This window comes from Gambusia affinis, linkage group LG20 (genome assembly GCF_019740435.1).
Source record: "Gambusia affinis linkage group LG20, SWU_Gaff_1.0, whole genome shotgun sequence".
NCBI classification, from domain to species: domain Eukaryota; kingdom Metazoa; phylum Chordata; class Actinopteri; order Cyprinodontiformes; family Poeciliidae; genus Gambusia; species Gambusia affinis.
Genome location: NC_057887.1, coordinates 18,387,293 through 18,413,841, shown reverse-complemented (window position 1 = coordinate 18,413,841; position 26,549 = coordinate 18,387,293). Strand labels below are relative to the sequence as shown.

At 35.8% G+C, this 26,549-nt stretch overlaps 1 protein-coding gene across 1 annotated transcript in view; it reads right to left on the bottom strand.

Annotated features, from left to right (window-relative positions):
• The window catches only part of LOC122822957 (rho-related GTP-binding protein RhoN-like), a 38,818-nt gene extending 12,726 nt beyond the window's left edge, over window positions 1-26,092 (bottom strand). Inside the window, exons 1-2 of the mRNA XM_044102088.1 lie at window positions 25,809-26,092; window positions 24,576-24,663 (exon numbers count right to left, since the gene is read on the bottom strand). Of these exons, the coding sequence (XP_043958023.1) occupies window positions 24,576-24,663; window positions 25,809-25,913 (193 nt within the window). The 5' untranslated portion in view covers window positions 25,914-26,092. The remainder of the gene's footprint in view (window positions 1-24,575; window positions 24,664-25,808) is intronic.
• Between the last annotated feature and the right edge of the window lie 457 nt (window positions 26,093-26,549).

Sequence of the window (26,549 nt, the reverse complement as noted above, 5' to 3'; positions counted from 1 at the left end):
TTTTTAGTCATATTCATTATATATCACATTTTTATACCAACTGACTGTAACATAGTTACTTTATTGTGCTATAAAATAGCATTTTGTGCCAGGGAAACACATACTACAACTCCTTTAAACAAACAAAGTAGAGAAAGTCACATGTGCAAACTTGCTTTCCTTTGAGGACAGATCCTGAAAGCACAACAGTAAGGCAAAGTGTTTTGTCTCGCCTGTCAGGCATTGTCTGGCCTCTCCAGTGTCAATCGCTGACAGAAATATTCCAGCTGGTTCACACGCCACACCTCATCCCTTTTTCACCAAAAATTCAAAAAGTTGCAAACAGGAATAGGTTTTCCACAAGGTGCAGAAAGTTTGAGGATTGTCTGCAAAATTTAAGTTTTTCCAGAATTACCAGTCAGCAGGGACGGAAAGAAACACCTTACTTTTACTCTCATTGCTGTAATTAGGTAGGATTTTTGTAAAACCTCGACTTTTACTTTATTGTGAGCTTATTTTGAGTATTTTACTCAAATCTGAAATCATATCTGTTAATGAATAAAAATAAAACAAAATACAATTTTTTTTTTTTACATATTTAACATTGATAAACAGTATAAACTATAAAACAATTTAAATTGTTGATTTGATGGGAAGTTGCTGTAAATAAATTAATCAGTGAGAACAGTCATTTGTATATTTTGCAAGTGTATATTAATTTTATATGTTGTTCTTATGTTCATTTTAGGGAAATAATTTTCCCTTAAGTTAAAACATTTTGTTTTACAGTGAAACATTGATTCCAGCATCATAAAATCAACAATTAAACTGCCTGTGTTTGGCAATAAATTTAAGCTGTTTTTTACAGCGCAGCAAAACCAAACAAAAATTAATCAGAAATACATATACCTCACGAATATCCACAATGTCATGTGTTGCGTTTTATCTAAAATGAAAAACAGTTTGAGAAAAATATTTCTTCTTTTACTTTGTAAAATTCACGAGTGAAACCTTTTTCTGCTCACAAAAAAGAAACTTTCTGAAAGAAAGATTTGAATGAGGACAGAGAGATTAGTTTTCAGAGTAACTAATTTACCAGAGAGGCGGATATTTGTACTGCAACATCAAACTTCATGCATGCAGAAAAAAGCCAAGCTGTGAATCAAAAGTGCTTCTTCAATTCTGTAAAACTAATGGAATAATAAAAACTGAAATTGAGAAACATTTTTGTGAACTGAAACATATGAAAACTGTAATTAATGTGGGAAATTCTTAGGAATGCATTATCTGTTTCTAAAGTTAACTAAAACATACTGAAATTGTAGGTAAAATATAATTTGTTTATGTATTTCTGAATTTATTTATCAGCCTTTTGAGCTTAATGTGAAATAGATTTTTTTTTTGTTCACAGTGTCAGTAAATTACTTCACTTCTTTGGTTGTTCAAAAACCTTTGACTATATTTTTTATTCATAATCACAATATCAAACTTTGACCTTTGTGAATTCTGCACCTAAAAACAACCCAAAAGATGGAAAATCTAAAACTCTAAACAATATTGAACAAATAAAATATGGAAAATACACTCTAAAATTAACTGAATTACTCAAAAGTAACAGTGAAAGAAAAAACCCCCAATTATTATAACCCTGCAAAGCACAGCTAATTAGGAAAGTGAATTTAATTTTCTTGACATTAAGTCTAAAAAAAAAAGTCATATTACTGTATAAATATCTTTTAATAAATAATCCTATCCCACAAATTAGTTGCAGGAGACAAAATAAACAATGACGTTGTAAGAGTTTATAACTGACTGAATATAAGCTCTGATGATGAATGAATAAATTCATGCCCACACACAAACGGAGCCGGACTGAGTGCCTGGCGGCTCCATGATGTCTGCAAACACAAGGATCGTCGTTAATGTCTATCGATCAGGAATCCTTTCTGAAATCCTGCAGCCTCTCCAGGGACGATTCCTGCTGCTGCAGCAGAACCGGTCCATCTGTCTGCGTCCAAAACGCTCTGATCCGATTCAGAAAAACACCTGAGAGCTGGGGGCCGGGTTTGTCTCAGGGGTCAAAATGTGTCGATATACGAGCATCTACTTGTGTTTCCAGAAGTCCCAAATTGGTTTGTAAATCAGAGAAATACAAGAGGAGAAAATAAAAATGTCTGATTCCCGTGTAAAGTTGGGTTCAAAACCAGTCAGACTGAAGTATTCATAGGTCAGGAAAATACTTGAATGTTTTTCTTGTTTTCAAATTAGCTTTCCTTTTGTAATCTGAATTTTTTTGCATCAATCATTTTCTGTGTTTGGATCAAAAATTTTGTCTGTTAGCAGGAAGCAAAATGGAAAATGTCTCATTTTTTCTTGAACAACGCTTTCTGTTTTAAACAAAATTTAAAAAACAGCTTTGCTTAAGTCTGCTTTTGAGTAAAAGTTGTTTAAAAACCAATACAACTTACATTTATATAAAACTATATTTTGTCTGTAAAAATTTTGCTTAAAAGAATTAAAGTGTCAGTTTGTATCAGCTGCCTGTGCTGAAAAGCAAAAATAACGGTTAGATTTTGTGATTTTTGCAGTGACGCCAATTAAATTTTTGTCTGGTTTCTAGTACAAATATCTTAGTACATTTGAAATAAAACAAAACTTATGTACAAGTAACTTCTAAGCAAGATATAGGAGCTTATTTTAAGCCAATAATTCCTTATTATTGATTTTAAAAAGCTACTACTTCCACTTATAACACGGGAAAATGTCTTGTGGACAAATCTGACACTGAAACTTGTACTTTAAAAAAAATAAATATTCAGAAATGATTGACTTTATAAAAGCTACTATATCTTGCTGAAATGTTAATTATAAGTTTCTTTTGCCTTATTTCAAGAGAACAAATATATTTGCACTAGAAAGTGGACAAAACACTTGTTAAGGTGTTTTTTATTAGATCCTTGTTGAGGGTGAAATAATTTTGGGTTTAGTCTCATATTTTCTGCTGGTGCAACCAGATTCATCTGTGCAGAAGCTTCAGGTCTTTGCCGGTGCTTAAAAGTAAGAGATAACAAAAAACGGCGGATTTCCTGATCCAGGAAGAAGATGAGTGGATGAAACTACCTCTTATCATATCATCTCATATAATTAACTCTGAAGAGCTAAAAGCAACAGGGGTTTATTCTGTTCTGCTTCTTCTGGATGCAAATAGCTGGAAGTAAAAACCGAGAGGAAAATTGTTTAAAAGCCTGAAGTATTAGTAGTATTAGTGGTATCAGCGGATAAAATGAGAGCTACAACAGAAAACTGAGAACAGGGATGCTTTGTGTGAGAAAGTCTCAGCAACTGAGCAATGAGCAAAGAGAATGAGCTGGAAAAAACCACCTTTGTTTGTTTCTTCCTTTTTGGAGGAAGCAGGAAACAAATGAATGGTTCTGATGGGAACGTTTGAGGACAGTTTGCTGCTTTTAGACCGATCTGTAAGAGATACAGAAAGACTTTACGTCTTTTCCAGGAGGTCTTTATATATATATATATATATATATATATATATATATATATAAAAATAATAATAAGAGACTGTTTTTTTATAGCAGCTTTAAAAAACCAAAAAAGTTTTTTAAATTTAATCTGAAATTGTAAAAGAGCTTCATTTAATTTGTATTTGCAACCTTTTTTTTTTTTAATGTTGTGAGACCATTTTTTATAGCAGTTTTAATACGGCAAACATTTTTTTAAAAATTGTTAATTTCATCAAAAATAGCAAAACACTTTGATTTACTTTATATTAGCAATTTTTTTTGTAACTTATATGAATTTTGTTTTTCCATAAAATGTAATCCAAACACAAGGATCATCGATAATCTAAGAGAGATTGTACAGAATAGATTTACAAAAGTAATTTATAAAAATAAATAATTTACATAATTAAATTGTTGCCATACAATAAATATATTTTTAGGTATTTTTTTAAAACTTTGCATTTAGCATATAATATAACTAAAATTTGGATTAAAAGGGAGAATCTGAATAAATCCGGTTTTTAATCTGTGCTACTTTTGTTTCTCAAAACAGTTCTAAATCTGAAAGTTTATTATTCTTTTTGAGAAAATTTAGGTTTTCAGGTGAGAAACAGTTAAATGATGCTCCTGTAACGTTTAAGTTTAAAACATATCAGTACAGTGCCCTCAACAATTATTACCAAAACTGGTAAAAGATTCATAAAAGCCTTAAAATTAGCCATACAATCCAGTTTAACTTCCCAGTTCCTCTGAATGTTAAAAACTAAAATGTTCTGTAAATAATCTTCTGATGATCAATTCAGTTCAGTACCGGGTTATTTTTACTAAAATCAATCCAATTAAATGAGTTTCTTCAGTTCTTTAATTTTTCTTGCTATTGTAAAAATAAAACTATTAATTTGTGTTGAATTATTTCTTACCAAAGGATCCAGACACTCCCTGCTGAAGCATCTGGATGTTTTTCCTCGTAAAACAAAGTTTCAAAACAACCTTTCTTTTCATCTCATGCCCCATCAACGACCTCAGATGACATCATCATCTGGATTATCTGGAAGTGGGCGGGGCTAGAGAGTCATTTAACAAGAGTCACAACCTCTTGAGCAAAGACGGCAGAACTTCCAGGTAAACACAGCCGAGTCAGAGGCATCGTGGGAACTGTAGGATTAACGCCGTCGAGAATTACAGGTAGAGGCAGAAAATATTCTCCTCCACCCAGAGATTAGCTTAAAAATGATCCAGAACAAACCTTAAGCTTTTAATCCTTGTAGTCATAACAGGATCAACATAGTTTTGCTGTAAGATAATTTGGATATTCTAAACTCGATTAGCAGCACAATTAGAAACTTGTACAATAAATCCGTTTTAACAGTATAAACTAGTTTAGATCCGTTTCTAGAGCCATTTAATTCAAATTTATTTAACTTAGGTAACTAATTATTTATAATTTGGCTAATTAATATACAATTTGTCACTTACCCCACTGAAAATTAGTTATTTTTGGTGAAATAGACAACAATAGCTGTTTGCAATAAAACGCAGCTCCGATCTGCTTGCGTTGCTAGGTGACGGACAGAATTCTATGGGGGTTGCTAGGTAACGGGCTGGGATTTGCTGGGGTTGCTAGGTGAGGGGCAGTGACTCCTGATTTGTAACATTATTTTCCAAAGGTTTTTGAAACGAGTAATTTTCCAGATGCCAAAAAACGTTAACTTATTGCCAATAAGTGGTTGGCTATTCTTTTTTTTTTCTTTTTTATTCTTGTTTTGTTTTTATAAGAAGTAGAGACCCAAATGGAAGTACAAAAACATGAAAAAAGGAAATTTTGCATAACAGATCACTTTAAATATTAGTCATATTTAATGTTTTAAGCTGTTCTTGTTTTGCAAATAAAACTAAATTGCTGTGTGTATTGGATGATTTTTACTCAAGACTTCAGCCAAATAAGAAGTTAGATTTGATCTCCTGTAATAAATGGCAATAAATTTCAAGGGTAGTGAGTGTTTGGACCTTTGTGATTTTGTTACAGTCCTATAAATCTTGAAATCACCAGTGCTTTCTTTTTTTTTTTTACTAAATTAATAAATAAAATAAAAAAGGGCTGAAAAGACCCACAGTTAAAAACAACTTTAGTAATTAAAGATTTATTATGGGAAATATGCAAGTCTAAAATTGAAATAGTCATTTTAATAAAAGAATGAGGTCACAAAGTGAAATCTTCAACCAGTCTAACATCAGATTTTTTTTTAATTTAGCTAGAAACCATCTGGATTTGGCAGAAAATCTCTTTGTGATGCTACATTTCTTGCTCGGTAGGCGCAGAAGGAGAACGCCTACTGAGCTTCGCTTAGCCTGAAATCAGCAGGAATCCCTAAAACTAATAACCGAGGGAACAGATTGCATCTGGGCATCTCCTCTTCACATTAAACCTCCTGGCTCCTCTCTACAGCTCCAACGCTGCCTCATGTTCTCCTCATGTTCTCCTCGTACATGGAAATCAGACTGCTTATGAATGTCTGCATAGGCAGTAAAACGGGCTGCCGCATCAGAAAAACAGACGGACTTATTGTTCACAGTCTTGCATTATAAATAAGGAAATGATTGAGTCTTAAGTGGTGGGAAAAACCCTCAGGTTCTCTCTGTATTAATCAAAACAATGTGCACTGTCTCGTTCTCTATGCTAGTGATGAACCAACTGTCTGCTTGGAATCATTATATGATAAAGTTAGTAATAAACTGTTGATTCTCTCATCAGTTTCTACATTTTATACTATCAGAACTTTAAAATACCAAAGTTTAAAGGCACCTCTAGATATTTAAAGTGTAAGTAATCCCCAAATCAACTTTTATTTGGCTGGTAAGCTGTCTTAATAGATTATTTAGGGCTCTATCTTTACGTTTCTGTGCAAACTGACATTTGTTTAGTTCCACATTATTTTGTGAAAAAATGTCTAGATTTGTCAATTGTTGGTTTTTTGATAGAAAGCCACTAGACTATGGTAAAAAGTTTATAAGTAAGCCACAGTGCTTCTCTTAGCCCCTCCAATCATCCCAAAAGTTGGCCACGCCCCTCACAGTTTCTTGGCTCCGCCCACTTTCCCTGAAATTTTCCAAAATTTGTCTGGGAAGGGATCATACTTTCATATTAGGGATATTTATACTTTAAGTCATTTTAAGTTTCAAAAAGATATTATGCAGAAAAGATCACTTTCTGTACGTTTGTGGGTCTCCGCTCCATACAGTGGAGCTCTTGCCTATTTGTAGTTTAGTATTCACAATTTTTCTGCAAAATTAAGATTTTTCACGTTTTTGTGCTTCTATTTGGGTTTCTACTGTTTCTAAAAACAGCCCAAGCGCTCAAAATAACCCACTAAGTTGATTTTTGGCAGTAGATTAATGTTTTTGGTATCTGGACAATGAGGCGTTTCAAAAACCTCTGGAACGTAAAGTAAACATCAGAAGGCATTCCCCGTTACCTAGCCACCCCAGCAAAGTCCAGTACTTTTGGTTAGCTGATTTTACTGCTGTATGAATTTGAAATGCTTTATTGTTGGCTTAACATTTAAAACCACTTGCTGCTTTCTTGTTGAATGTGCAGGAGGCTCTACTTCTGCTTTTCGAAGAAGCGTGCTTGTATAATTGTGCATCTGTTTGCAGCCATTTTCACATGCGAGTGTAAACGTTGAGTTGGAGTTGTGGCCAGCAGCAGCTTATTTGGATTTAAAGTAACAAGAGGAACTGACCAGACTAAAATCCTATTATCTAAGAATGATTTTGTTCAAATCATATAATTAAAAAGTTTTTAAATGGACATTTTAAATCCTAACCTGTTCATGGAAGCATAATAGGTCGCCTTTAAGTACTGACTGCCACTGGAACATTTTACACATTTAGGTTTAGCCTATTTTGAGTTATTAAATTCTTTTAAAAAATAACAAATATAGAGAAAAAGTTAATAGCATTTTTGTTTGAAGCTATTTTAGGAGAAAATTTGAATCTCTTGTGATATGTTTGAGTTTAAAAGCAAAGAACAATGTTAGCAACAATATGTTGGTAATGATGAGGTTTGACTGTGTTCCTCTGGGGAACGGGAGTGGAGTCGCATCTGGGGCCATTGATTTTCAATGTACTCTTCTTTTTCTAATGGGCTGCATGAGCAGAAGACGATCTGACCCCGGCTCAGAGTCGCACCACGAAATCCCCCCGATCCTCATTCACTCCTCTTTCACTCCGAAACTTCGTCCGTTTCGCCACAAATAAATTCACAGCAGCAGCTTCTCGGTAAAGGTTGAGCACGACGGCTGCTTTCTGTCACGGCTGCGCTCCGTTTTCAAGGAGCCGGCGCGTAAGTGGGGTCATGAAAGCCGCTGGTGAATGAGTGATGGGTTCTGGAGGCAGTCTGTGCTGTAGACGCTGCTGACCTGCATGGATAAACACGTCCAACTGGTACTTGAAAGGGCAGGCGGTGCCAGAGATGTTTGCACAGCGTGAGCAAACATCCATGTTCGCCTAAATCCTCGATACGTTTTCAGATTCAAGGTTCCAACGTGAAACTCGACTGGCTGATTGAGCTTTTTTCTCCGCTCATTTTTCACATAAATGTACATTTTTTGTAGTTGGTTATTTATTTCAATGTAGGATTTGTGCATAAAGAACAAGATGGATTCAAATTATTCATTGCAGTTAAAGCTCATTTTGCAAACATCTGCTTGTTTGGACTCATGTTTCTGGATTTCAGTCAAATTTCCTCTCTTGATTCAGCTGTGGAGAAGCATTTAGCTCTTAAGATGCTAATTTACCAACCTGCCACTAATTGAGTCTTTAAATAAGTGGACGAGGCGTTTGAGAAACATTTTGTCCTGAAAACAGCTGCCTAACGCAAATTAAACCAAAACATTGAGCTAAAAAAACAGTTTAAATCTGAAGGAATAAACTAAGCCGAGTGAAATTTTCTCCTCTTATAAACTAAATGACGCTGATTTCAGTAATTACACAGTGCTGTGGAAAACCACTTGCCCCTCTATAGTTTATTTTTTCTGTCTCATTTAATTTTTTACAGGCTCAGGATTTTCTTCATTTCATACATGATTAAGTGCAAAAAGTGGACCCTACGAATGATTTCAAATATAGATAAAATAAATTTTTTTATCTGTTTTTTTCCAGATCTTTAATCTCAATTCCAATTTTTTGCTGTAGACCTTTTTTGTTGTTGTTTTTTTGTGTGGTCGTTGAAAAAACAAGTTAATTAAATCAGACACAAGAAGAACGTAAATGTCAGACAGCAGAAAGTAATAGTAGACGCTGCTGTTTATTAAAATGGTTTTGTCAAAAGATCATAACAAGATGAAGAAAGTTAGAGTAAAAAAATTAAAAAGCATAGATATTCACTGCTGTTACAACCATTGTTTACTGGATTTACAGACGTAGATAATAACTATGGACCAGGAGAATTGCTTTTTATTTACTTATTTCACTTATTTTTGACCAATAATGTAAAAGTTGGATGAAACGTGACATTGATTGAAAGACCAGAATTGGGTTGAATCGGGCAAAACAATTCAATTTGTGTCACGTTTACCTGCTGTGTGCTCGTTCATTTTTTAGATCTACTTTTCTTGTCATTAAGTTCAAAACTTTGTTCCTGTTTTATTGCATAATTTTCTACCAGAATCAAGATTCTTCAGAAAAACACATGCATCCTTCCTCCTTTGTTTTTTTTTTATTAAACAAAATGGTGGTTCTGTAGATATTACAACACATTTCCAATAGTAGATATTTATCAAATATTATCTGTTGTCTTTTTTTTCCAAAATATTTTCAGCTCTGAAGTTTATATTTATCTGTAAAAGCTTCAGATTCTGGTGCACTGTTGTTAAAATCTTTTGAGCAAGATTTATATGGACGCAAGATCTTTCAAACAAGAAATAAAGTTTAGGAATAAACTTTTCTAAAAGCAGAAACAAAAGACTTTCACAAAAGGAGACAATTATCTCTCTAACTGCAGATTTTGGTGCAGAAAACCAATGCAAAATGTAAAGATTTACTAATAAAGTTATTAAATTAACCAGGTAAAAGACTCATTTGAATGCTGTTATATGATTATTTATAATCAGACTCTGGAAACGTTGTCATAATTAGCACCAGGCGACGTAAAGGTCACATGTTATAATCTAATATGTGACCTTTTTCAAACCTCACATTGGAAAATTGGCTGATTATTGACTACAGCAGTGGAAATATGTCAATAGTGAGACTCAGTGTAGACTGTAAACATTCACTTTGTTATGAACAAAACATCAAATCAACACAGCAGAAGATTTCCTGTAAGTTTTTATAAAATGTAGCTGAGTCTGTAGGCAAATTCATAGAAGGAAACATATTTAGCAGAAAATTTTTTCTACACATTTTCTACAATTTAAAGAGTAAAAAACAAAATTTTCAGTGTTTCTCAAACTTTCTCAGGCTGAGAACCATTTAATACATTTATCAAACACTCACAGACCATTTCACTCGCAATAGCACAACATCTTAATACATACCATCTAGAATGAAAATATTTCTTTGTAAATGTGACTGGCCACGACAAAACCATGAACAAATCTTCTCTGGGTGTAACAACAACAACAACAATAATAATAATATTAAAACTTTACGGCTATTTGTAATTTAAGAGAAAAACAGACTTGAGTTGCATTGGCAGAAACAAACATTTTCTTCCAGCCTGAAGAAAGCCAGATGTAAACAATAATTTTATTTTCGGTGTTACAGATGCAGTTAATCAGCAGGGGGCGCAGCGCTGCTCAACGCTCTAGCTGCAGAACTTTTGTTTTTAGATCACTATTGCGATCGTAAATCTAAAAACAAAACATCTGCAACTCACCTTGAGAAAGTGAAAAATGAATTCCTCCAATCATATAAGTTACATGCGTCAAACTCAAGGTCCGGGGGCCAAATGTGGCCCGCCGTAGCTTTTTATGAGGCCCTCTAGACTCCTAATTTTATCAATAAGTCCCTCCAGTTTTTCAACAAATCTGCAAAACTCACTCAAAGTTCACACAAAATCTACAAATTCCCACAATTCTTCCGACTTTTACTGCAAATCTTTCTCAAAAACATTGAGTTTAAGTGACGGCCTCCTCAGCCTTACTTAGTGCCAAGTTATAGTCAGTGATCGATAATAAAAAGTCACCTTTTATGTCACATATTAGTGCAAATATCATAAAAATTCCTTACAAATATTTCTAAATTAGCACCACAAAGTCAGTCATTTTGATTGCAATAAAAAATAAAAATAAATCATAAAATCCTGGTTGGACTGATCAGTGTGAAAAGATGTTCAATGTTGTTTGATTTTAAGAAGCGCATGCTGAATGCTGAAACAAACAGCTGTTTATTGATATTTTAACAGTTTAATGGTTTTATCAATACATTATGGTACAACCGGCCCTTTAAGAACATTCAGATTTTTGATTTGGCCCAAAATGAAACCGAGTTCAGAATCCCTGATATAAATAATAATTGTTTTCTTTCCACTGGTTTCTTCAACTTTTGTTTTAAGTGAACCAGCCTCAAGAAATTTATCCATTATTAATTTTAAACACAATCCTTTGGTAAACTAACTGTATGTGAAAGCTGCTTTATTTTTTAAATAAATTGTATCGTAACTCATGGTTTGTTTCTTTAGTCTCAAACACCTTAGAAGGAGTTTGTACAAAGTCCATGCTGTTCTAAATCATAACATTTCAAAGTATTTAATTTCTCTACAGATCCAGAGAAACTAAAATACTGCTGGGGCAATCAATTTCAGGAAAGCAGAAACTCCTTCCTTCTTATTGCAGCTCAGAAAGTCCGAATGCAGCTTCTGAACTGCAGGAGTTCTGGGATTATCAGAGAAAATGAGGCGAAAAAAGAAAGAGAGAGAGAGAGAGAGAGAGAGAGAGAGAGAGAGAGAGAGAGAGAGAGAGAGAGAGAGAGAGAGAGAGAGAGAGAGAGAGAGAGAGAGAGAGAGAGAGAGAGAGAGAGAGAGAGAGAGAGAGAGAGAGATGGAGAGAGAGAGAGAGAGACAGACACAGAGAGAGAGAGAGAGAGAGAGAGAGAGAGAGAGAGAGAGAGAGAGAGAGAGAGAGAGAGAGAGAGAGAGAGAGAGAGAGAGAGAGAGAGAGAGAGAGAGAGAGAGAGAGAGAGAGAGAGAGAGAGAGAGAGAGAGAGAGAGAGAGAGAGAGAGAGAGACTCATGAAGACGGATACAAAGAAAGAGCAAGCTAAGCTAATCGGGTGGCAGAGTGCTGAGGGGACGCGACCCGTCACCGCGGGTCTCCTGACCTTGACTCGTTGGAAACAGAAACCGAAAGGATCTGCAGAGAGGCTGACAGCAGGAGAATATTAGAAGGAATGGATCAAATTAAACAGGAAACTGCCGAGAGAAGCAGAACCAGACGCATAAACCGCGTTATGGCTCTCAGGTCAGCTCAGATCAGATTTTAAAGTGTCGTTTCCTTTTATGTATATTTGAAGAGTAGCAGCTCTTACAGGAAAAACTGCTGCGTCATCGCAAGTCCTCCAGGTTTAACGGCGAAACTAACGGACTTCTGCTGATTTGAGTTGCTTTGAATTAATAAGACAAACCAAAACAAAAATAAAGATTCGGTAAATTTGAATCACATTCAGGTTAAGAATCACTGTGCGGCTGTAGACTGACTCTGACGTTACTAAAAACATATTCATAGCAATAAAACTGAATAAAGTGTGTGAGCTTCGCCTTCAAACGGCTGAATAACGACCATTTAAAGATTTTTACCGACGTTCACGGCGGCTTCTAACAACCCACTTTCTACTAAACTCATCACAAACATCGTAAACCTTGATGTTTTAAATTAAAAATTTTTTAAATCTGGTTATTTTTGAGGGTTTTCTGCATGATTTTGATCCAAATCACATGATAAAATATTCATAATAGTTTGAAAATACTGAGTTTCATACTGGAAAAGTGGAGCCATATTAACTATCAACAGCTGGAAGACAAATGATTGCAGAGAACAACAGTTATTTAAGAATAACGGATTTTATTCCTCAGATTAATTTTTTTCCCCTGTCAGGTTCTGCTTTTGCAGTAATAGATTTATTTATTTTAAGTATAAACGGTTCCTGATAGAAAATGTGAGTAAATTTACATTATTGAGATAAATTATTTTACTACAATCTTTGTGTTTTTTCATGTAAAGCTAATTTTTCTTGCACCAACGTTACTTCGCAGGTTAACTCCCTTTTAGATGAAACTCTGCTTGTACTGAACAATAACAGAAACACTAGAAAATTCCTGAAGAAATTTAACTGGGGCCTGCCAAAGTGTGCCCGTCGGTTTGGACCCAGCGTTCTGATGCTAAGAATTACCATCAATGCTAAAGAAAGCTGCAATGTAATCAATAGCATGTGGAGAATCACAAGAATGTTAAGTAAGCTGGACATGCAACATTCAGTATGATAAAGTAAGTGTATTAGCTAAAATGAGCAAATATGCTAATGTAAGCATAAATACTTTCAGTAGCATGTGGGGTATCATTAGAATGTTTACTGTCATTTACTTACTCCATTAAGTATACTAAACATGGCTAATAAGTCTGAAAAATAGAAAATAGCTTATTTAAGCTAAAAGGCTAATGCTAATGAACTGCCTTGCTGCGCAAGGCAGTTCCCTAACCTCGGATAAACAGATAATGCAGAATGATATCATTGCACCGCCTGCGGCGGTGCACTGTCCAGAGGGGCATTTTGAGGCTTTTATTTTGAAATTTGCAGTAAGCTTCATATTAAATGCCCACACTAATCCAATGTGTAAGAGTGCTTTGGATAAACCAGTCACATAAAGCCAAAAGAGCAATTACATGATGTAAAAATTCCCAAGGCTTTTATTTTGAAATTTTTGTTAAGCTTCATTTGAAAGGGTCAAAGTCATCCCATGTGTAACAGTCATTGGATTAAATCAGTCATATAACGCTCAAAAAAGCAATGACCTGATGTAAAAATTTTCAAGGGCTTTTATTTTGAAATTTTCAGTAAGCTTCATTTCAAAGGGCTAGACTCATCCCATGTGTAACAGTGACAGGGTTAAATGAGTTATATACAGCCCATAGCAGCAAGTTGTTCTAAAGGCCAGCTCAGTCCTCCTCTGTTTTAACTGAACTACTAGTTCGAACTACAGTGATGCGATTTGTAGTCCTCAGCAGCTCTCCTGCTCTGGGTTCCGTTGCCATGGTAAATAATCCTCTCTGCCAGCTGTGAGTGAGACATCCAGGGGAGACAATTCTGTTTGAGCCAGCCAGTTTGAAAAAAAGCATTGAAAAAACTGTTTCCTGCTCGGGAACCGTAATACATATTCGAAAACCGTTTGAAGCATATGAGAGGCCTATTTGTCGTCCCTCACATAGTCCCGCCATTCATATCTCTACCTCACTCACAGTATTAACAGCGATGAGATAAAAAAAGTGTGTGCCAAGGTCTGAAATTTTTCAGAAATACATGGAAGTGAATCAGTGAGATCTGTCTGCTACCCTGGCGCATGACTTTGCTCTGAAGCACCTGGAGAGAGAGAGAGAGAGAGAGAGAGAGAGAGAGAGAGAGAAAACTGTAAGCGCTAGATAATTTTTGAAAACATTTGACCGGAGCAGGCACGCATATCAATGTCATGACCAAGTTTGATACCAATCATGCAATATTTGTGAGCGTGAGGGCGAGTTAAAAAATGATTTGGGGTCAAAATGTCGCTCTGACTCTCACTCTAGCGGAGCGGCTTTCACACTCTGATTTTTCCAAAAATCAAAAACTTTGGGTCGCTTAGAAAGAAGTTGTGGACAAACCATAATACATATTGACGTGCTGTCTTCACTTTAAAAGAGAACACGGACGTATCTACAAAATGAAGTTTGAATGGCGTTTCTACATAAAGTTATGACGACACAGAAAATCCTCAAAAATAGGGTATTTTCAGGATTTACTGGTTGCCTCATCCCCTTGACGACGAGAGATGCACCTGGTGAGCTCGTTAGTGATTTTGGGGTCGTTTTGATTTTTGCTTTTTACGCCGCCATGGTAACTCCAAATCCCACCAAAAGTAATAGCACACCTCACATTCAGGTTTTGATACCACTTTTGTGGGTGGGCTCGCAGCGGTACGAGCCGCATTCACGGTGACGGAAGAATAAGTTAAGAATAATAAAGAGACATTCTATTGGGTGTAGAACAATAGGTGCCTGCCATGCAATGCATGGAGGCAGTGACTGACTTGCTTCGCAAGTCAGTCACTGCTCTCCTTATGCATTGCTATGGGCAGGCCCCAATTACAAATCCAGCATCATGGAATTTCATGGAGGAGCTTCCATGAAATTGGAAGAAATAAATGGTGAATGTTGCAGCTGTTTCGTCTCTTTTGACCTTTTCCAGCATCTTCAGAGCAAATTGACCTTTTGGGTCGGAGGAAAACCTCTGCGTTTTTTGGAGAGCTTAACTTTCCTCTATGGTCTCTTTGCTTGTTATTCTAACTGAAGGAATTGAGTAAAATCAGAAATGCATGGAAATTTAAATGTTAAAGGTGACCTATAGTGCTTCCCTGATCAAGAAAACATGAAGTATTTTCAGAATGAGCAGTTTTAAGGCGTCTTGCCACTTTAAATCCAAATGAACTGCTGCTGGTCCCCTAACTCAAAGTAAGTCAAGTATATTTGTGTCGCACATTTCAGCAGCAAAGCAGTTCCAGGTGCTTTACGTAATAAAACATAAAATTACAAAGTTACAAAGAAAACACCATAGGGCAGGGGTGTCAAAGTCAAATGGACGGAGGGCCAAATAAAAAATTTAGCTACAAGCCGAGGGCCGGACTTTTAAATGACGCATATAGTCTAGTGCAGTGGTCTCCAACAGTACAGCGGACCTGGGGGTGGGGTGGGGGGGGGGGGGGCGTGCGTGCGTTGTGAGGATCGAATAAGGAAGATTTTTTATTTTTTTTTCAGACGGGGTGCCGGCTTGCTGCGGTCTGCGGGCCGGTTCTAATAATAAATCAAGATCATCCCAGGGGCCGTAGAAAATCTTCTCGCGGGCCGGATGTGGCCCGCGGGCCTTGACTCTGACATATGTGCCATAGGGTAAACAAATGAACAGACATTATATTTGATGAGTGCCAACATCAAAAATGGCTGCAAACAAATGCGGAATTTTAAAAACCGTACATGTTTGAAAAGCAGAAGTGGAGCCTCCTGCACAACCAACAGGAATGCAGCAAATGCTCTCGGGCACAAAACATTTGTCTTTTCCAGCAGCCATTGTACAGCTCAAACGGCCTTCTGAAATCCCTTCTAGATTGAATGCATCTCCGGCAATCCAAACATATTTGCAGTACCATAATTCCACCACATGTGGCGCTATCTGAACAATTCCAACGGTTTCTGAAAGGGGAGACGTTGCGCTTTCCAGCCAATACCGGGTTATTACGGTAATTTCAGCCCCGCTGTAGCAGGGAGTGAAATTAATCTGAGGGACAATCTTTAAATAGATGGTAAATTGTGAAAATAACTTGCTATATATTGAAAGTTCCAGTTGTTATGGATAAATGGACAAATGTATTTACTCACAACAACAAGCTGGAAAAATGGAGTTTGTTTTTATGGCAGGAAGTTTGAACCCAGTCGTGGTCGGATATAATGGAGGACGGCGTCAGACGGAGCAGGCAGTGGGCGGTGAAAGGAGATGAAGAATGGAGGCGACAGGGGCCCAAGCGTTTGGTCACACAGGCAGCGGCTGATTAATTAGATCCTGGGTTTGCGTGTGCAGCTCAGCGGCTCGCCTATCGCCGTCTCATTTCTCTGAGACAACGCAGCCTTCCTCGTTCGCTGTTTTAATAATAATGCGGCTTCCTCTGACCTCCACAGCCTCACACTAACATCTTAATATGGTAACGAATCCTTCGCTACTTTGTCAGAACATCCAGGACTTGAATTCAGTTTTCAGATTTTACCAACTCATCTCAATAATTTGGAATATTGTTTTATTTACTTATTCAAGCGTTAATTTGAATAAGAATAAAAATTGACACCAGTTCAGTAAAGGTACCAAACAAGTTTTTCCCACTGTTGGAAGAAATAATTACTTTCTGGAAGCAGATTTTCACAGATTGTTTGGAAAATACTTTATATTTAACTGGAAACAACTTATGTTTTGGTTCATACTGCTGTAAATATTAAAACTAAATATTTGTTTGGGAAATGCGAGGAAAGCAGTTAAACTTGAAGTGTAGATGAAACCTGAGTGAAGCTGCTACTCCCCCCAGTTTTGTTTGATTCTTAAAATCAGACAAAATTGATGTCAAACATTTGTGCAGCAAAAGTTCTGTTTGTGCCTCAATAATTTTAAAGATATTAAGAAAGGTTTCCAGAGGTCATGAAAGGTCAACCAGCACCCACAACCTCCTTCAAATCAGATAAAATTGGTGTCAATCAACTGGACTATGTTTTCTGCTGGTTTGTGCAGCAATATTTTTTTTTGTGCTGCTTCAATTTTTAAGATATTAATGAAATTTTAATTTAATTTTGTAAAAGTGGGGGAGCCTGGTTGACTTTTTGACCTTTAAACTTTTATTAATATCCTCAGAACCAAAGCATCACAAACAAAACATTTTGCTGCACAAACATAGTCGAATTTGTTGACACCAATTTTGTCTTTTCCAGCAGTCATTGTACAACTCAAACAGCCTTGTAAAATCCCTTTTAGATTTAAAAATCCTCTGCCTGTTTTGAAGAAGGCAGATGTCTGGTTGACCTTTCATGACCTCTGGAAGGTGGGAGGGCCTCTTCGTCACTCGATGAAAGATGAAACCATAAAGATGAAACCATAGCAATCCAAAGTGCTGCATCTGGAAGATATGAAAAATTTCCCTTTGACAACCTTCTTTTGTTTAGGTTTTCTTTTCTCTTTCTGTGAGAACTAAAAATAGAAAAATATTCAGCAGAGATTGAAAACAGAGAAGGAATTTCAGTCTAGATCCAAACAACTCACGGCATCCAAAACATAATTTGTTCCACTTTGTTTGATGCTAATGACTCCTGACTTTAATGGGCTTTAATTTCACTTCATTTATCTGAAAGGAACAAGGCACATCAATGAACATAAATGTGCCAGAATTAAACAAAATGCTATTTTTTTACTCTGGACAATGAGTCATTTCTCTTGCTAAAACAAAAACAATATTATACAAATAAGGTTAATATGACTTAACAACACATTTAGTCAATACAAATGGAAAATGCAAAAGTTTTGTATGTTGGTCTTTATACTTTTGTTGAACTTTTTTGTTGTTGTTTCAATAATATTAAGAAAAGAACACAAACTAATCGAGATTCTCAGATTTGTAATACAGGTAGGTTATGTAAAAGCTGCAGAAAGTTGAGTGGAAGGAAAAACTGTGGCAGAAAAGAGTGCACAATGAACAGAGATAAACACAGAGGATAACTAATAAAATCCAAGCTGAAACCAAACAATAATTAGCTATTAAAAACTAGCAAGCGCACTCTTAAAACTAATTAAAACTAACTCAACGATAGAAGAATAATCTTCTGAGAAATTTTCAAAAATAAATACTTTTGAATATCTGAAGTAAATTAACTTTTCAATTGTGTTTTAATTTACAGATATGCCCCTAAATGTGTTTCAAATTTCATCTTCAAAGAACAGATCTTGTTTGAAATGCTGGATTAGTTTCTGACTTTTATCCGCAGAGAGACGGACAATGAACGGCGAACTCACGCCGCCATCCTGAAAGCTTCACTACGTCAGCCACGTTTAACGCATGCCTGCACATTCCCGTACACACGCATCAGCAAAACTGGCTCCAAATGCCTGAAACTCAGCAGCAAACTGCCTGAAAAGTGACAAAACAGGAGCAGAACAATCACGTTTCAAAGACCTGTTAGTAATACTGCATTTCTTCAGCCTTTAAAACAAGAATTTAAGAATTTACAAGGGATATTTATGCAAATCAGGTTCATTTTGGTGAATCTCGTCATCTTCAGGTGTAAACTGAGTCAAATCAAACCCAGATTTGCAGAACAAAGGTGTGCTCCAGCTGCGCCGCCAACAGGAAGGAGAAAATAAATAATGAATGATGTACTTGAAACAGCAACCCGCAGCAGCAAACAAATAGCTGTTTTTGAAGGGATGGCGCAGCCCACAGTGTAAACACAAACCCAGCGATTGGAGCCAAAGCAGCGACCGCAGACTCTCTGATAGTAACCTTGTTAAATATATAATTAGCCGCCTCTTATTTCCCACAGGTCTGGTTACCATTGGCCAGGTGAGTCGTTGGTACTGGCAGAAATACAGACTCCAGAAAGGCTTAAACCTCTTCCTTTTGTCGCAAGAAGCCACAATTTAATGTGGCTTTAGAGATTCATGGTGGTCAGTGGCCAAAATTGATGAGTTGAAAGTAATCAGGAGTCGGTTTTCAATTAAAAACACTGTTTTAATTGTTAGCTACTTTCACCGCTCAGCAATACATTAAACATGTAGTATTTCAATTAAACAAATATATGGGAGGTCTGAAAAAGGTTCTCAGATGTTTGCCTTAACAAAAAGCAAAATAGTGCAGTTTATTAAATCTATATTTGAATGTTTTTCTATTTTATTGGTCTCAAGAATAGTTATTTTTTATTTTAAAAAGTGTGCTGGAACTCAGTTCAGGTTTCTAAACTGCTAGATGACGGCGGAATTCCGCTAGGGTTGCTAAGTAACAGGCTGGGCTTGGCCGGGGTTACTAGGTGACGTTGCATTCAGGAAGGGTTTTTTTTTTTTTTTTTTTTTTTTTTTTTATTAGGTTTTAACATCAAAATACAAAATGTGCAAAAATATATGAACAACATATGTAGACTTTTTTCTATAACAGAACCGAACATAAGTCGTACAGAACACATGGATAAGCCTTCCCAAATAAAATCCAGAGGAATAAGAAAAAAAAAAACAAGAAAAAACAAAAAACAAAAAGTAGATATGTTAGAAGAAGAAATAAAAGGGAAGGATTAAAAAAAAAAAAAAAAAGGCACATCAATGGGTATTAATGACAAAATAAATAATTTGACAAATAATATGATAATGTAAATAAAAAGGTCAGGCAAAAGCAAAATTTAGTTGGGCACCATACGGGACGGCAATGTCTGAACAAAATCAAAAAACGGCTGCCAAATCTTTAAAAATTTAGTTGTGGAACCTCGTAGGGTAAATTTAATCTTATCAAGTTTACTATTCAGGAAGGGTTTTGAGTTTTAGTTTGACTTTATTGAACGTAGTGTAATAAAATAAAACTAGAAAATTCCTGAAGAAATTTAACCGGGGCCTGCCAAAGTGTGCCCGTCAGTTTGGAATTGGCATTCTGATGCTAAAAAACCAGGACCATTCAGTATGTTAAAATTAATGAATCAGCTAAAATTAACCAAAATGCTAATATTATGTTGAATGCTGTCAGTAGCATGTGGGGCATCACTAGCATGTTGTCTTACATTGTCTTACTCCATTCAGTATACTAAACATGGCTAATAAGTAAGAAAAATAGCTAATAGCTTATTTAAGGTAAAAGGCTAATGCTAATGAACTGCGTTGCTGCGCAAGGCAGTTCCCTAACCTGAGAGAAAAAGATAATGCAGGCTAATATTATTGCACCGCCAACGACAATGCACTAACCTGAGTGGGATATTGAGGTTTTTATTTTGAAAGTTTCAGTAAACCTCATATTAAATGGCCACACTAATCAAATGTGTAACAGTGGTTTGTGTATGGCAGTCACATGAAGCCAAAAACAGCAATTACTTGATGTAAAAAATATCAAGGCTTCTATTTTGAAATTTTCAGTAAGTTTCGTATTAAAGGGCCAAACTAATCCCATGTGTATCAGTGTCTGAGTTAAATCAGTTCTATAATGCCCAAAAACAAGTAGCTCTAAAGGCCAGCTCAGTCCTCCTCTGTAATGACTGAGTGTTCTGCCATAGTTAGAACTACAGTGATGCGTGTTTGTAGTCCTAAGCAGCAGCTCTCCCCTGCCCTGTGTTCCGTTGCCATGGTAATTAATCCTCTACCAGCTGACTGAGACATCCATGGGGAGACAGAATTCTATCTGTTTGAGCCAGCCAGTTTGACTAAAGAAAGCAGTCCGAACAACTCCTTCCCGTTCGGGAACTGTGATACGTATTAGAAAACCGTTTGAAGCGTATGAGAGGGCCATTTGTCGTCTCCAACAGTACTGCGATTCATATCTCTTCCTCACTCACAGTATTAACAGCGATGAGAGAAAGATGGTGTGCGTGGAGCTGTGAAATTTTTCAGAAATATATGGAAGTCAATGGGTGAGAGCGTGAGCAAATCCTGTCGCATTACTTCGCTCTGAAGCACCTTGACAGAAAACCGGAAGCCCTAGATAAGTTTCAAAAACAGTTTACCGGAGCAGGCGTTGTGTATCAATGTCATGACCGAGTTTGATACCAATAGAGCGATATTTGTGGGCGTGACAGCAATTAAAAAAATATTTTGGGGTCAAAATGGCACTCCGTCTCCCACTCTAGCGGAGCGTCAATTACTCTCTAATTTTATGAAAAATCAAAAACTTTGAAACTCAGCAGCAAACTGCCTGAAAAGTGACAAACAGGAGCAGAACAATCACGTCTTCGCTGTTAGTAATCACTGCATTTCTTCAGGAAATAAAATTTTAATGGCATTTTAAGAATTTCATGACGATATTTACCTCAAAAATAGGGCATTTTGGTGAATTTTTTCTGGCTCCATTGACTTCAGGTGTAAACTGAGTCAAAGTAATTGCAGAACTCCAATAAATTTAAAAAATAAAGCTAAGAATGATATTAAACACCTAAAAACAAGCAGGTGGGGTTTTTTTGAAGCAGTTGAAAAATGTGAATTTTGTGTAATAAATCCCCTTTAAGTGTCCAAGCTGTCAACTGTTTCTTGCCTCCCTTGATATGAGGAAGTTTCTTTTGTTTTTTGCCATACAGATTTAGACATAGACATATATTTAGATTGAGGGGAGGCTGACGGGAGCATTTAAAATACAGAAAAAGAACATTCGTTGTGATATTACCACGAGGCTGTTCATCAGGTTTGATCACATTTCCAGCAGAATGGTTCAGAGCCACATGCTGAAAGAGGAGCTTCATTCTTAACTAAGGAGGAGAAAATTACTGTTTAAGCATCCCACTGGAGTAATTGTTATTCGCAAAACAACTGGGTGAGGAAAAAGGTGTGTTTGAACGAGGCAGCAGTTTCAGAAGGTGTTTTTTATGAAACATGGTGGCCTCACCCACAGGCCACCTGCAGCTGCAGCTCTAAATCTCCAGCTTGTTTAGCTGGTCTGATGGGTGGAGGTTGCTGCACCGACGTGCATTAAAGCTCCTCTCTGCGCTGCATATGAAGTTTTGTTTGAGTGTTGCCACATAAAAGTGAAGGAAAGTGAAAGAGGTTTAAAAGTGCAAGAGAGAAAAAGACTCATTTGTATCTACAGAGTAAAAATATCCAAGTCTGAAAGTCTGACTCTTGTTGTCATTGAAAAACATTTAAAACATTATAACCCTTGGCGTTATAAACAGCAAACCATTTTATTTAGATATTATGTGATCTGCAGGCAAAAATAAATATTTTTCATCTTTCTGATGCATAAAGTTCTTTCTTTCATCAAATCAATTGTTAGTGATTTTGATTTTGAACTCTGTTAAGTGAACATAAGCTCAAAATAGATGAATAAAATAATTTTATATCATAAAAATTGGGTTATTACAGCATTTTGACAAATTGAGGCAGGAGTTTTGTTGAAGTGTGGTGGATATTCTTATTGTAAAAGTTGAATTTTAATTGATCTAAAACTCCAATATTGAAATGCAACCCTGGTTCTTTAGTTTATACAGTAATTATATTTTAAGCTTGGTAACTATTTGAACAGTTTTATGGCTCTAGAGAAATATATCAGAATCAAGACCAAAATTTCTTCTAGTTGTAAAGTGGAAGAAAAAATAAACATTATTATCAAATAAGTTTGTATATAAAACTCTTAAAAGTGAGGTTCATGTTTGTTTAACTGTATGCACTTTGATAAATACAACTAAATACTTTAAAAAGTGAACTATGCTCTCACTTGAGTCCATCTGTTTTTAATTTAATCATAGCATCTGCAACTGTTCTGTGACAGCATCAGAGATTATTAAACATTAGTATGAAAAAATAAACAAATGAAAATGTAAAAGAATTACTTTTTTAAAGAAATTAAAAATAAAAATTATAATAAAAAAATTAAGATAATAAATTAATTTTAAAAAAGTCAAAGTTACCCTGAAAAGACACATGATACAGGTTGCATCAATGACTTTGTACAGAGGTGTCCAAAGCCTGGCTCGATGGCCGTTTGTGGCCCTTGAAATGATTTTATTCGGCCCCTGAGCATAAGTCAAGAATGGTAAAAATTTGGCCAACCAAATAGAAAATAATAGATAATCCTCCCTCAAACCCTAAAATTTTTTAATTTTCTGTTTTCTTTTAATAAGGAAACAATCCAAAGTCGTTTTATGTTTTAGATCTTTAATGATTTATACTGTAATTTCTGGACTATAAAGCGACTTTTGTCTCACGCTTTCGACCCTGCGGCTTGTACAACGATGCGGCTTATTTATGATTTTTTTCTAACGGCCAGTAGGGGCGCTGGAGCAGAAAAGGTAAGCGTGAGACAGCTGGAATATATCTGTAGAGGAAGACTAATGTAACATCGTGCTTTGTGCATGAATAAAATTAGCTTGAACAGACCCTCATCCTGGAGAATGCAAGAAGAAATGCATATGATGCAGCTTTCAAGTTAAAAGCAATCGAGCTGGCCGATAAAGAAGGAAACAGACACTGAGGAAGACTTCCATGGTTTCAGTGCACAGGAGGAAGAGGATGACGGCTTTTAAACCAGCCCTCTTAGTGTTGTTTTGCTATATTGCTGCTGTTCAGAAAGAAAAGCTACATCATATTATTAAAACTTTAAAAACACTTTCTGTGTACCGTCTTTCTTTGTAAATATCTCATGTTTCAATGTAGGCACGTGCGGCTTATACACCTGTGCGGCTTATGGATGTACAAAATGTGTTTCCTTTAAAAAATGTAGGGGTTGCGGCTTATAATCAGGTGCGCTCTATAGTCCGGAAATTACGGTAGATTTTATTAAAAAAGTTTAATATTGTATGTAGTATTAAGGCCACGCTAAGAGAATAAAAAAATAAAATTACAAAAATAAAGTCATAAAATTACAAGAGTGAAGCTGTGCGATAGTAAAATCAAAATAATACAAAAATAAAGTTAATATTACGACTTTATATAATGAGTTTATTCTAGAAATATAACAACTTTATTCTCTTACAAGTTCATTCTCTTAATGTTATGATTTTATTCTTCTAATTTCATTTTTATTAAAGATTTTTCTCCCTAATACTCTGTCAAAATATTGAACAGGTAAAAATAAAACAGAAAAAGACAGAAAAATGTTTATTCAGTTTGGTCACCGATGCTTAGACCTAAAAGTAATTGAGCCTTGCATCTGCAAGTGCAGGCCGCACTTTTCAGATATTTATATGCAAAAAAAATAAAATTTGAAAACATTTTTTCCATTATTTTTCTTCCACTTCACAATTTTGTGCTACTTTGACCTGAATCACATAAAATCCCAGTAAAGCACGTTGAAATTCGTGGATGTAACCTGATGAAATGCTGGAAGTTAAATGGGTGTGAACATTTTCCAGCGGATTGAAGGCATAAAAAAACATCAGTTTATTCATGTTGAGTTAAAAACTCAACATCAACACTTCCCATGTCAGTAGAACGAACCATTAAACTGAAAGTGTTGCTCACATTCCTCTCCAAACTGTGAAACTGGCTCTGTCACATGCCGATGACAGCTTGTTACAGTTCATAATTAATGACACATAAAAATGTGACGACAGTGTAGAAATGACAAAATGCTCAGCAGAAAGCCTTGAAACGCTCAGGAAACGGAGACGGCAGCTTTTGTCGCGAATCCTACCTGAAGTGTCCCACATGTTCAGTTCAATCCTCTGCTTGTCGATTTCAAAACTGGCTGTGTAGTTCTCAAACACGGTGGGAACATAGTTCTGCAACGAGATGGCATGAGGTCAGAGAAATTTGGGCAGGATTTTCCTTCCGTACAGCAGTCAGATTCATATTTTTTTTACATAAATTGCTAAGAGAAACCAGTGCTGAATGTCAAGAGGAATTAGATGGAAAATAAAGCCTTTCACAGCTTTGACTGTTTATGTCCATTAGCTTTGATTATGTAAATAAAGATACAAGCTTATAATAAATAAATCAGTTTCTAGCTTCTAAATTGATACAAATTTATTTAGAGAATCCATTTAGTTGTGATTTTTAAAAACAACAACACACAATTGGGTAGTGATAATATTGATTTTTTTTTTTTCTTTAACTTGAGTAAGAGGGAAATCCCCGCCAATCCTGCTTTTGAGTGTGTTTGGGTTGATGACGTCACAAGAGGCACATGCCAATGAAGGTGAATAAGACATTTTGGACAAATTTTGAAATATATTTCAGCCACATTTGAATAAAGATAAGTTCAACTTTATGTATTTTAGGCAGAGGTTGACTTATTTATTAATTTATTATGTATTTTATCAATTTTACATGGATTACAGTTCACTATGCTTTATAATTTGGACGGTATTTACTTCCAAGCAACAAATTCTTATATTTGAAACTTTTTATCTATGTTAAAAGTAAAATCATTACTTGAATTGTTTGTTTAGCAATTTTATTACAATCTTAATCAACATAAAAGCCTGTAAAGTTGGGCTGAGGAAGTGCGCTCCTGTGCTTCTCGGTGCGCAAATGTGCGCAAAGTGACATTAACTGTCACCTGGAGCCTGATTCAATTATTGATTTTTCTTCCTCTTTTAGAAAGGAAAAAGTATAAAAAGTAAAATGATCACAAAAGTTTGTTTAAATATGATCTTTTGTGGATATTTGAACTAAAGACTATCTTAAAAATGTCCGTTCCAATCACATGCAGGTTTAAATAAATCTATATATCAAAAACAATTTTTATTAAGTCATAACTTTAACACTGACAGCTAATAAACAAAAGCTGATTTTTCAAGTTTAATGCCAAAACAGTAAATAAATTAAGCCGTCTCAGCGCCGTTTTATGTGGCTTTCCGCACCGCAGCTGATGAAATATCCACGGATGCGTTTTGTTTTCTTAAAATAATAAATGTGTTTTTACCTCTGAATACGAGTCTTTGGCAAAAACATGAAGGAGAGCCGTCTTCCCACACTGCGAGTCCCCGACCACCACGATCTTACAGCGAAGTAAAGCCTTGCTCTCCATCACTGGATGGTTCTGCTTGTCATTTAGATCCCTGTCTGCGGGTCGCGGAGCAGAGGTTCTGGTGGTTCCGGAGGATTCCTCCTGAGAAACTAAACGACGGGGGACAGTTCAGTCCCACACGGTCTATGTCGGTTTCGGCGGCACCATACTCCGCGCTGCGCTGCGCTGCTCTGCTCCAACAGGCGAGGAGTTCTGGGATCATACCTGGATGTAAAGGTGAGGCAAATAAAGATCTGCTTCCTTTTCAGTTCTATCACAATAAAAGCGCAAAACGTCTTCAATAGTTTGAAATTATCTTCAAAGATTAAATGTATCCATCTGCAAATTAAATGTAAGTATTTTTTAATTGAATTGAATCTAGGTTAAACACAAAAATAATTAGGTTTTGACATTTTGGCTACACTGTAAAAAAAACATTTTATGACTGAACTTGACCCAGTTTAGTTTCCTTGTTTTCACTCAGTTAAGTTCTATCAACTTAAATTAAGTTCAAAACACTTGATTGCTACAACTTCAATTAAGTTGACTTAACTGTCTTTAGCAATTAACTAAAAACTATTAGATTTTTTTTAAGTTGACCCAACTTATTTAAGTTTTTACATTATCACATCGAGTTCACGTAACATAACGTTTTAC